We start from the raw sequence: 12,999 nt of genomic DNA on the forward strand, positions 1-12,999 counted from the left end.
TCAATAACTAACATACAAGATTTCACTATATTAAAAATCAAGATATTTAAAAATATTAACTTACTAAATAGCTGGAATCCTCTAGCACTTAATGTTTTCAATATCACTGCTAAATTGTCCTCTAATTCTTTCAGAAGTCATTTTTTTTTGTGCTAGCCATCAACTCTTCTACTGACAAATGATACTCTAAGGTTGAATTTTCATATACATGTAAATGTCATTGGTAGCATAAATCTATATTAGACCAACATTTATTACTGCATTAGTAGAGATCATGAAGACCTAAAAGTATAATAAGAGGTTGCCTCATTTGGTTTCAGTCCTGTAAGTTACAAAGGCATATTTTCATCTAGTACTTCTATCTTGACATTACTAGAATTAATGATTTTTTTTGGCATGTTGCCTTCAGAATTCTCAACATAGTCACAGAATCTGGTTCTTCTTTATTAGGATAGGTAATTCATTCCCTAATATTTACTCCATAAAGTACACGAAGGCAAAGCAGCAGAGGAATGATGAAGGTGGAAAAATCCCAACAACGTGATCAATGCCAACAAGCACCCTGACTTGGCTATTCTCAGGGTTATCAAAGAACAAGCCCATGGTCCATGAATGACACCCACCAGATAAGTCAACAAGAAGGGCTGTAGGGACCATGAACTCCAAGCCAAGCACTAGCGTGACCAGAGGATCTGGATGTCAGCTACCAGAAGGGCCATGGGTTTGGACCAGCTGCCAGACACTTGCTTGCATGATGTATATGTGCAAGGGTTTGTGCACAAGGCACCTGGAAGACCGAAGTAACCAAAGGCTACTGGATAACACTGATTTTCTAAAGCCTGTTTTTGGAGGCATCCATAATGTATGAATCCAACTGTGTGGGAGAACGGATAACTACCAGTGAGTGGAGTGAGGCTGCAGACTTTGAAGGTCTCTTATGGCCAGAGACCACCAGCTGAGAAGAATGTAGGGGTGAGCTACCTGACAGACTGAGTGTCTAAACCCAGCTGCTGGAAGGATCCATACTGTATACATACATGCATTTCCCACTGCTTGTGCTTGCATGAGCGCTAGATCTTCTGTCTGCTGACCAGTGTGGCTGGCTGTGGATACAGGCATTGTGTGGTTTTGCTAATGGCAATACATGTTCACACTCGCTATTAGTTGGACCCAGGGACATAGCAATGTAGCAGCTTCCCTTTTTTCATGCTACCTTACTCAGCAACTCCTACCATTCTTCATCTACAGTCATCAGATATATTAGAACATGAGTTGCATAAATTCTAACATGACAATGAAATTCTGGCACTTAGGTTCATTTGGCCAACTGAGAGTTTCAAATATAAGCAAAAAGTAAAAATAGAAGAAGTGAAGGCACACAGATTCACAAAAAATATTCAGATGCTATTGACAAGGCTCATACTGCTAAATAAGATGTTGAGTGAATGCAGTCTCAGTGGTAGAGGTTCCCCAGGTGTGATGGCTTGTCAGGTCATAGTCCTGTCTCATCTTCAACAGCTGTTAAGCACCATTTGAGTCAACCTGTGAGAAGGATGAGATGCAAAGGCCAGTCAGGTATAACCTGAAGGCACTGAACAAAATGGAAAAGGTCTAAAAAAGTCTGCCAGGACTTTAAGGTTGTGGAACTTTCAGCTGCACAGTGTTACAAACATTGCTTGCTGCCTGTTCAATGAATTGCCTCAGATGTAAAAGAGAACAGAATGAGCATTAAAGAAGTTCTGGAAATTAGAGAACACCTGCTACGTGGAAAGAAAAGAGAGTGGAGGAGACAAACTGGCAAAGCTGGTTCAACAACGGGACCTTGGGTATGGAGGAACCCAAGTGGAATGAGGCATTTGGAGCAAGAAGCATTACCAGCTAGAAGTACTGGCTTAAAGTCTGCAACATAGTGGGCAAGGATGTCTTCATGTCCTTTGTGGTAGGATGAAATGGCTTGAGTACTGACACAAAGAGTAGACTGAAGGAAAAAAACAGTGATTTGCAAAACTAAATAGCCTTAGTTTAGCTGAATCTAATCTAGCTACAAGCTGCCAGAGAAGCTAAACAGCAGTTAGTGAAGGATAACACACCACCAGAGACAGAGCTGCAGACGTTATCTCATGGTAGATTTATGAAGTCAGCCTTGATGATGAACCCCGCACAAAAAAAGGTTACCAGCAGAACTGCACAAGTCACAGAGGGATTTCTTCAGCCATCTCTATGGACAAATCCTTTTCTTCCTGAGAGAGTCAAAGGACAGCAAGGCATAGACGACACACAGAAGATGTAGTGAACTCTGTGCTAAACCTCATTTTGGACTAATGTACAAAGGTCAAGAGAGAGGAAAGTCTTAAAGTGCTTTGTCAGCTTCAGAAAAACATTAGAATGGCACAGTGGGCTGCAAACTGTACTGAAGTCACATCATGAACAGAAAGTATGTAAATATTTTCCATCAGGGAAGACAAAGAGGAAAGGTCAGCAGTAAGCTAAGAAACTGGAACAAAAGTTCAGCTGGAGACAGAACGAGGAAACACCAAGGTATCAGGGTGCTCTATGTACAGAGAGGTCAGTGGCTGTGACTTCCATATGAATGTCCATAGTAGAGACTGTAACCAACAGGAGATAACTCAACTAAAGCAGAAAGCAACACGTTGTCCAGGTTTTACTATTCAGAATGCTGAAACACATTGAACAAGGGCATCTTGAAGGGCTAAACAAGAAAAATAGCACAGAGGGACTAAAAGCCATAGGTAGACACAGGGGGGAGGAGGCATTTTCTTGGGCAGAAAATGCCAGCTGCTCCGTGGCATGCATTGGTTTTATTCTCCAGTACCTGGTGGAGATGTGAATCCCTCTAAAAGAGGGCTCATGAGGAACAGCAGCCTTTAAATTAAACACAGGGAAGAGTTGTTGAGTTTGCTGAAGGGACCATATCTAAAACAATAAAGTCAGAAAAACTACTGGTTTAAGAACGAGCTGTGGAGATGAGGAGACATCTGGCGAGACAATAAGGAAGAAATTCCAGCAGTTCAGAGACACCTGCCAGAAGCAGCGAGTGCTCAGGCAAGCACTTGCAACCAGCTCATCGATCCTAGTTCAATTCCCAGCACTGAAGTGAACCAAGGGCACTCCTGTGGGACTCAGCATGCTCTAATCAGCTGTCCTCAGCTCGTTTGAAAAGGAAAAAAAAGGAGTTGTGAAGGGGGGGAGGGGTTAAAAAAAAAAAGGAAAAGAAACAGGATGCTGAATTTTTGTTTGTATTTTTAATCAATGTATATTGCCAAAGGAGGCAAAGCCTGATTCACTGAGCAGTGTGCATAAAATAGCTCATCGGTAATTAAAAGAAATACCATTTATTTCCACATTAAAATTTATTCTGTTTGTGTTTAGGAAGGAAGGGAGAGCGGGGGGAAGAGAGAGAGAGAGTGCTCTGTAAGATTACACATCTAAGAAAACTACATTTAAGGCTGCCAGTCAATTGACCTGTCAGGAATTAGCAGCCTTTCCAATTAATACAACATTTAAACCACGTAAAGGAACGTTTCTACTTCCCATTTAAATGCGAAGTTTAGGCAGGACTGAAAAAATTTGCCTGTCTATCTATTAGCATCCAAAAGGCATGTGTGTTTATAAAAATATGTGAGGAATAACTATAGACCAGCTTGATGTTTGTCTTAACTAGAAACAGAGATGTGGATCTGTCTGTGTAAAGACACAGCAATAAAACAAAGTTTCTAAGGTTAGGGACTGTAACTGACCTTACCACAAACTCACTAAATATACTTAATAGCTAATATTCATTCATATAAAGGTAATTCAGGCAATTGGAGTAGTGCACAAGATGATCAAATCCTTCTTTTTTCCTACAATGCTCTTCTTATTTAGAACAATTCTTTGCACAAGAAAATACCTGTATTCAGCTGAGAATGCTGGATGCAAGACCTCCAGTTACAGCACCATAAGCCACATGGGTAAGTGATCAGAACATAAGAAATGAGACACATCAGTCGGTTGGTTTGTTCAGCCCCGAGCAGAGCAGGCTGAGGGGAGGCCTCATGGCGGCCTGCAGCTCCCTCACAGGGGAGCGGAGGGGCAGGCGCTGAGCTCTGCTCTCTGGGGACAGCGACAGGACCCGAGGGGATGGCATTGAGCTGGGACAGGGGAGGGTCAGGCTGGGTATGAGGGAAAGATTCTGCACCCAGAGGTGGCCGGGCACTGGGACAGGCTCCCCAGGGCAATGGGCACAGCACCGAGCCTGACAGAATTCAAGAAGTACTTGGACAATGCTCTCAGACAGAGGGTCTGAGTTTTGGGTGGTCCTGTGTGGAGACAGGAGTTGGACTCAGTGATCCTTGTGGGTCTCTTATGACTGGGGATATTCTATGTTAGCTCATTATAATGAGTCAGTTGTTCACTCAACCATGAATAAATCACAACAGGTGTTGTTGGCAGTAGAACACACCCTTTTTAAATCAACATGTTCTTTACAAATTCTTTGAAAATTGAAAATGTCTGTCTGATATGGTGGGCATGTTACTCTTAACATTGATTTTGGTCCCTGGCAACTGCTTCTGTAACTAGCCAGTTCAGCAGGAATTGCAGAATCTACCACTGAATATATTATAATCAGTTTCTAAGTTTTTGTGCTTAAAAATTTCTGTTCTCAAGTATACATTAGTAAACCATTATCACTCAAATCACCTTTGAAAGCAAGTGAAAGTGTTCTGGTGAATATGCCTGTATTCATAGACCAGGCCTACTGACAAAGAAGCTGCTGTCTGCCACGGACATATGAGAACAAGAGCTGAAATTGCAATGGTTTCTAAAATAGCTAAAATACAATTAATACATCTGATGTCCAGAGAATGCCTCGAAACATTTTTCCCCATTCACTTTCTATGTGAAAAGCAATTTACAGTATTTCAAAGTGCTATCTAGAAACTGCATGCAGCAGACAAATACAGGAGAAAAAGAGCTAAATCCTGAACTTCACATTTTGTATGACCCCACATAGAAGTCTTATTATTTTTTTTTCTGCAAACTTATGGAATGGTGCCAGTATTCAGGGCAGTATCTATCCATCAGTTTTTAGTACGGCCTCTCAGCTTCCACATTTTGTTGGGAAGGGTGCAAAACCAATCTTTCTTTGGAAAAGTAAGTCTAGTCCAATAGGGACAACAGGGAAACTGAAGTCTTCTTATGGAAGAATGTTTGCCTCAGAAAGCAAAAAGAGAAAAGCAGCAGTTCAGCTGCTCACAGAGTGGCTACAGTAAAGTAATGAAGCAACTCCTCTCTTCTTTACTACCTTGGGCAATCAGCCTAGTCCATTTCAGGATCCCCAGGTAAACACCAGAAAGCTCTAAGAGAAGATTTGTTTTATCCTGATCAATTTTATTGAGATTTGCAGAGCAGAATTTACTTTTAATAAATTTGTACTAACTCTGTTTTCCTTGTTCCTGGTGACAGTGTTTTGCAATTAATTTTCTACCATTGCGCCTAATGCCAAAATTTGCAGCAGTTTTCTTGATTGGAACAGTAGGCAACACAAACTTCCTGCAGATAAATTTAGAGATGCAGCATCCAAGACCCTGTGCTTTTGGAAGTGGTGGTACATGTTCTGTTAGAAAATCCATTATCACCTTGATATTAAGCACCTCCAAGCCTCTTCTGAAATACCTGTGGCTTGTCAAGTTGACTTCTCTATGTTTATGAATGCAATGACACCCAAGAGAATTTCAGACCAGGAAACTCCAAAGCAACATTTTCCTACTACCTCCAACCGTTTTAAAGATGGCATGTACTACCCAAGTGCATTTACCCACAGAAACATACACAAATATATAAAAACACACTTTTTTTTTTTTTTTTTTTTTTGGCCAAGCCATCCATTGATAATATACAAAATGAGGATTTAAAGATTTCATGCAAACAGTGTGGAGTTTATGGCAAGCTTTCATAAACTGGCAAAGTGGTAATTGAGGCTCTTTTATCACTTCTGCTGGACAACAAGTCTCTGCTGAGTAAATACGCTTTTACAAACCATTCTATCCTGTGCAGGGTTTTAGCAGCAGTGAACCAATGCATTCACTAAGTGACCTGGGAAAAGCACAGAGACTTGGGAAAAGCCTTCATTAAAAAGAAAATGTACTCTTTTATGGCTTTCTACAGTACAAAAGTGGTATTAAAACATGTCTCTAAGAAGAAAAAAATTGGAAGATAATCACTCTGATCTGCAGGAAGTGTCATTTATGTTTCATGCAAGAAATAACAGTCTTAAAATCTGTCTCATTTAAATGTCTGTCATTCACAGATGCCTCTTAACTCATCAGGTAATTCATGCAATTCTGCTTCAATTAGCAAATGTAATTTTTATATATATATATATATATATATATATATATATATTTGTCAAATTAAATTTTTAAGATTCTCAAATTTTACTCTCAGGATTCTCAAATTTCAGTGCTACTGAAACTAATTAGAAAACTAATTATTTTTAAAATATAACTCCTGTTATTTATTATATTTAATGTATTAGATAGATATAATAGACAAATCTATTATATCTAATATAAAAATGAAGACATTTATAAGTTTCAAAGTGTCACTAACGTCCTATAAACATATTGAAGTAAAAAATGTTTATGATTATGTGACAAGATTAAAAGGAACATGGACTAAGACATAATTACATATTATCATCTTTTATTACTTGTGATACCTTAGTGTCTATGATGCCTAATCACAAACCAGGACTTCCTGGACAATAAGAATAAAAGGATTCATTTAAAGAAAGCATTGTGGAGAACCATCTTATAATATTATAGTAGAATCAATCCTTTCAAAAGCTCTCCAAATCCAATGCTGAATCTTGATAGAAAACACTCTCAGAGAGATTTACACAATGAGTAAAATTCTCAGGCATAAAGATGAACAAATGATACCAACATTGTTCAGAAATTAAAGTTTCAAAAGGAATCTTCTTTGCAAGGGTAGGGTTTTCCTTTCTGGAGGCCAGACAGCAAAGGTATCTAAGAACATATTAATGAAAAACAATGACAAAGCTGAGATGCATCATTGCTGCAGAAGATAGGAACTTCATATAGAAAGACCTAGCTGACTTGAGCAACAGAAACTAAATGTGCTTCAGGAGTACAAAAGTAATACAAGGAACAGTTGAAATTGTTGCTCTAAGATGGGAGTTTTCAGCTAGAAATGAACAAGGATGTTGCAATAGTAACAGCTCATTGAATGATTATGAACTGTCAGCATGATGCAATCATGGAAAAGGCAAACAGGATCCTGGGCTGCATGCAGAGAAAACCTCCTGCAGGAACAGATAAGTTTTAATGCTATTATAGGGAGGAGAGTTTACAGGAATACCTTCCATGATTCTGGTCACTCAAGTGCAAAATGGATTATTCCAACCTGGAGCATATTGAGGGACAAGCTACCCTAACTTCCAAAAATCTGTCTACTGTCCTATTTTACAAGAAGAGGAAATTGCTTGGTTTATTTAGCATAATAAAAGAAGGTTGTGAGGGGATATGACTGTAGTCCATAAATACACCTAGAGCATTAACAACAAAGAAAAGAGCCTCTAAGCTACAACACATTGTTGCCACAAAAATAAATGGGCATTAAACATTCAGCAATAAATGCAGACTGGTATTCATAAGAATATTCTTAATGAAAGAAATAATATTCTGCAAACAGACTTCAGATCAGAACAGTGGGAGAGTGAAAACACTGTCTAGCCTTGAAATAGAAATAGGTATCTGCATTAAATGGGATGAAATAAGATGCATGCCTGCAAATCACTGAGGACCAGACACAGTGACCTTGTTCCTTCCACTCTAGTTTTTCTATGTAATGTTTTCCCAGCCTATTTCTGATATGTACACTGGGGAAACTATATGAAGCAACAATAGCATGTAGTCAAGCTGCAGAACTCCTTGCTATGGGACACTGTAGGTGCTAGGACTTTTCAGGACTAAAAGTGGGACACTGTACAAATTACTATTTGATTTTTCCATTGAGTCCTATTAAAGGAAACAAACCTCTTCTGTCTTCAAAGTTTTCATCAGTAGCTTCACTTAGCTCTCACTTACTCTTCACTAGGCATTCACGCTGTCACCTCTGGAGGCAGGATACTGGGTTAATTTACTACTGCTCTGAAGCAGTGCTGCTGTTCTTTCATTACATTCAAACAGACAACACAGTACAGGCTCATCTACCCCATATTATAAGGGATTTCAGTTTGACTTGAGGCTCAGGCAGCAGTAGTTCCTGGGTTCCCATTCTGCAGATACAAATAAGCTGTCTTCACAGAGCTCAGCAGAGGAGCTATGGTTTACCTGCATTTGACCTACTCCCTGCTCCTTCCCATAGGTTTTCTTCTGAAAATAAAACTCTTTTTCTGCTTTAAGAATCAGAGCATTCCTACATACAAAACCAGCTTAAACCTTGCTCTAATTGCCTTGTCATGCCTTCTTAGGATTCCAAGGGGAAGCTGTACAACATTGGCTGAAGGAAAAGAGAAGTTAAAACCCAGTCAAGAAACACTGACACAAAAAACTCACCGCATTTCATCATTCCCACTTCATAGCATTTCCGTAGCCGGCATGCCTGGCAGCTTTTGCGCCTGTTTTTGTCTATGGTGCATTGATTGGTAGCTGGGCAGATGTAATCATTATGTCCTGTAGTAGAGTACATGAGAGAAAATTTAACATCTCCATCAATCTCTCTTGGCCATTTCCCATATCAGAATCTTCTCGATTTTACGCATCTCAACTTTGTCTTATGCAAATATCTAAGCTCCATTAATTTAAATTATGCAAATATGTATTTATGCTATATTGAAGATGTTAATCTGTGGCCTCACAAGTAACCAGACAATGTAGACCAGCATTTACTGGTGACTGCTAGATAACCAAGCATCCTCTAATACCAACTCATTTTTGAAAATGGGACATATGTTCTTGTAGATGTTTACTCTCAATCTCCAATTTCGTACTGTATTTTGAGATTCTACAGATGGCAGATAGAAGATTTTTTCCTCTGCACAGTTGAAAATAGCAGTATATACAGTCTCAGTCCTGCAAGATTTAAGGAAACTACAGCTCTATTTACTGAGCTCTTTCTGTCTGACACGGTGAGTTCCAGGAATGAGGAAGCCTTTGGAGAACTGACCCTAACTAAAGTTAAATAAAAAAAAAAAAAAGAAAGAAGAAAGGAAAAAGAAAAAAAAAGCATCCCAAGAGAGAAAGAAGGCTAACATAAATTAATGCATACTATATAATACAAAATAAAGTAGAAACTGGACAAGTTTTTGTTGGATTTGCATCAGTTTCCAATACTGGCTTTTTGTTGCCTTCCCTTTCTATCTCACCTCACCCCACATCTCCCTCTCCCTCCCTTTTACATTGTTTTATTTTATCAACCAATAATCCAATAATCAAGTCCAGAAGTTTATTAATATAAACTAGATTCAACTATGATCTTGGTCTAAATACAATCAAATCACCCACTACCAAATACTGGAAGTCTCTCTTGCAGTAGTTACCAAAGAATGCAAAAAATATTCAATCATTTACATTTTGTAATCTTTTTTTCTCTCAAGTTGCTTTTCAAAGTTATTTTTTTCAAATGTTAAGAATACATCAGGCAAAGATAGAGGAGTCTACAAGTATGTGGGTTTTTTTGTTGATTTGTTTTGCCTTGATTCATGAGCAAGTCCAATAGTTCATGTCCCCAAGCATAATTATTTAACTGAACCATTGTGACTATTTCCTTGCAAAATTAAAATAATATTAGCCTTGAATTTTTGAACTGACAGAGTTTTAAAAAGAAGAGACCAGGTTACAGTTTGTCCTATTTCCTACTGGCAGATAAGACTGAAAAACAAATTACTGTTTATCACTCTTCACACAACACGGGGGGAAAGGAGGAAGAGGCTCACTGTTGCACTGTAATCCAAGCACACAAGAGTATAAAAGGGTTTTAAACTCCTGTGGCCTTGGGATAATTTTGTTTGCAGGCAGATGTTCAGAGATGTGGGACCAATATGCTATGCTACAAACTTAGACAAGCAGAGGAGACCACACACGTTTATCCAGTCATATCATTTAATACTAATTCTGGGCCTACCATAGCCCAGTTGTTAAATGCTGGGCTGTGGTAGGCCCAGAAGTTTTTGTTTTTTTATAAGCAATATCCTTTATAACAACTGTTGCAACTGAATGCTTGATAGTGCTTTATGCCAAGAACTTGCTTTCATTTATTTGAATTACAAACAAATGTTACCTGACAGGGTACATTAAGGTGTATAAAAAGCCACAGTGGGTAACTTGTTCATGGCTAAAGCACATGTGAGCAACACAAGAGCAGGCAAATAATTTTCCTGACAGAAAACACTTTGAGATCAAATTCAGTATTCATTTGTGATGAACTGGAGACAAAGTTCTCTTCAATTATGTTAAAAATCAAAAGAACTCGCAATAGTTCATAGAAATTGTTAGTCACCCAAGCAGAACTTGCACAATAAGTTGAAAAGGTAAACAAGATTTGAATTAAGTTTGATTCTAATGGTGACACCAATTCTGCCACATTGAGCCAAAAAAAGTCCACCTCAAGATTTCTGAAGGCCTTGTGCAGAAGAGAAAGAGAACATTACAGGCCAAAAAAGGACAGAAGATTCTGTGTTAAGCATCTGCAACTAGTATCCAATGTCAGTCTAACCAAGTTTCCCACCAAGAGGTCCCAGATGAAGCCAAAGTACATAGTAACCAGGGCCAGGGTTAAAGAGCTAAAGTGATCCAAATCTGCAGTATGGTGCATAAGCCATTGCCTGTAGGCCGTGATAACGACCATGGAGCAGCCACTCAGCAAATCAGAATTAAATAAGAAATATTTGAGAATTTAAACACTGAAGTGGTGACCTTAGAAGGAGAGATATAGCAGAGTAAGAAATACGCATTGTAAGCCTTAGGAGCAGGATGAATGAAAAATAATAATAATCAGGTTCGTAACTAGTATTTACTACACATTTTTGTATCCTACATATTGTGTGGGTATTATATGCTATGACAACAGCTCCAGGCAATGTGCTCTTGTCAGGAATAGTTCCTTGCAAGCAAAGTCTTCAGACAATTACCTACTCTAGCTGTGTCTGTTGTAAGAAATTCACAATTACTGTGTGTACTTTGGGACACAAACTGCCATCAGATTCACAGGTGTGCAGTGCCATCTCCATGGCGGCCTTTGCTGCAGGGCTCTCCCATGCCATGTATTCCACCTCTTCTCTAAAGAAATCATTTGTTTGTTCTGTAATGTTTCCAGATCTTGATCACGTAAGAACCAAAAGATAAAGCAGTCAAATCACATGTTGCTCTGTTTTCTGCATGTAACACCATACACAAGGATTTTAGATTAACTCACTACTAGATCAACCACTGCAATCTCTCATCATATGAAATAATTTATCTGAGCAAACTTACCGAAAGCTGATTTACCTACCTTGAATACTTCTTTTAAAGAATGCTTTGCAGCCTTCACATGACCAGACTCCATAGTGATATCCTGAAGCATAGTCACTGCAGACTGCACAGAAGTGGGCATCTCTTTTTGAACCAGGATTATTTGCAATTGGGCTTGTACAGTCATTGCCATTAGTTTTTCTTTTTAACGCCTCTCTGATAGAGAAAAAAAAACATGTTATAAAAAAAAGTAAAAAAATAAATCTAATTCTGTCATAGCTACATAAATCTAGCAAAGGGTTTCATTATTTTTCACATTAAATGTAAATCTGAGTCTACAAGATCAAGTCATAATATAAAACAAAGTTTTCTCTTCAAGGTGACTACCCACACTGATCACCCTAACAATGGAAACGCTAAGTAAAAGAAAGTCCAAATACAAGAATGATGGAGAAACAACATCAGTAAAAATGTTTTCTCCACTTAAATTAATAAGATGCCTGCATTTCTGAAGTGCTGCAAATAGTCCCAGCTCATTGGAACTATTCTTAGCAACTGGATTAAAATTAGAATGGGACAATAACATGAAATAACAGCCAATTCCTGACACCAAGATCCTGTAAACAAACAGCAAGAGGAAAGGAACTAAGATTGTCAGTAAGGCAGGTTTTAGGCATAGGAAACATATCCATTGTATACTTTCTGGACCTTGTTTTCTTGGTGGTTTTAGCATGTCTTACCTTCGTGGTCAATACATTTTCTAGCTAGAGAGAAAATACTGCCACGTACAAACTCTCAGTAGCAGCCTGACAAAAGGGAAGCTGTAGAGTGAACTTAACGGTACACACTTAAGCTCAGAGGCACAGACTAGGAATTGCAGAGTTCTACTGCCTTCAGCAGTATTAAAGAGAAGAAACTTCAGTTTGAATAAGACAGCAGGTGGCACAATCTGTGACTTGTGAAGAACATGCTCTAGAGCAGAAGAAACCTGTTCACCAATGAGAGCAAGTTTAAACAGAACAGCAGAAATATGTTGAAAGTGCTGCTGAAGAGGCTTTAACTAACATGTTAAAAGTAGACTTTGTGCCGGTTTCATGACAGGAGGTAAGAACAAACACACCCACATGCCAATGAAAAATCATTGAGTTTACAAGTATTTGAGGAGAACACGCTACAATTTTCTAGTAGAAGATTCAGAAAGGAAAAAAGGTGCTTCTCAGCAAATTCCAAAACAGGAAAGTTACAGTATTTATTGAAGAAATAAGTTACTGCAAGCTTCTTTAAACAACAGTAATAATGATTTTTCTTTTTTAAATGTTCATTTATTCAGATGTTACAGGAAATAAAGGTGTTTAGATGTTTAATGGCCCTGGTCTCTGGTTACATACACAGTTAATGGATTTATCAATCACTAAATATTTCCCCTTCTGCCACAGAAGGAAGCCCAATGTCACTCTCCCTTAGAATAAAGGAGCTGTATCACACATACCTAACGTGCTGCTAAAGCAAAGAGGAAAACACA

At 38.5% G+C, this 12,999-nt stretch overlaps 1 protein-coding gene across 1 annotated transcript in view; it reads right to left on the minus strand.

Moving 5' to 3' along the window:
* ESR2 (estrogen receptor 2) overlaps positions 1-12,999 on the minus strand; it is a 31,040-nt gene that overhangs the window by 12,754 nt on the left and 5,287 nt on the right. Inside the window, exons 2-3 of the mRNA XM_032188237.1 lie at positions 11,518-11,693; positions 8,583-8,699 (exon numbers count right to left, since the gene is read on the minus strand). Coding sequence (XP_032044128.1) covers positions 8,583-8,699; positions 11,518-11,693 — 293 coding nt within the window. The remainder of the gene's footprint in view (positions 1-8,582; positions 8,700-11,517; positions 11,694-12,999) is intronic.

Source organism: Aythya fuligula, chromosome 5, assembly GCF_009819795.1.
Source record: "Aythya fuligula isolate bAytFul2 chromosome 5, bAytFul2.pri, whole genome shotgun sequence".
Lineage (NCBI taxonomy): Eukaryota > Metazoa > Chordata > Aves > Anseriformes > Anatidae > Aythya > Aythya fuligula.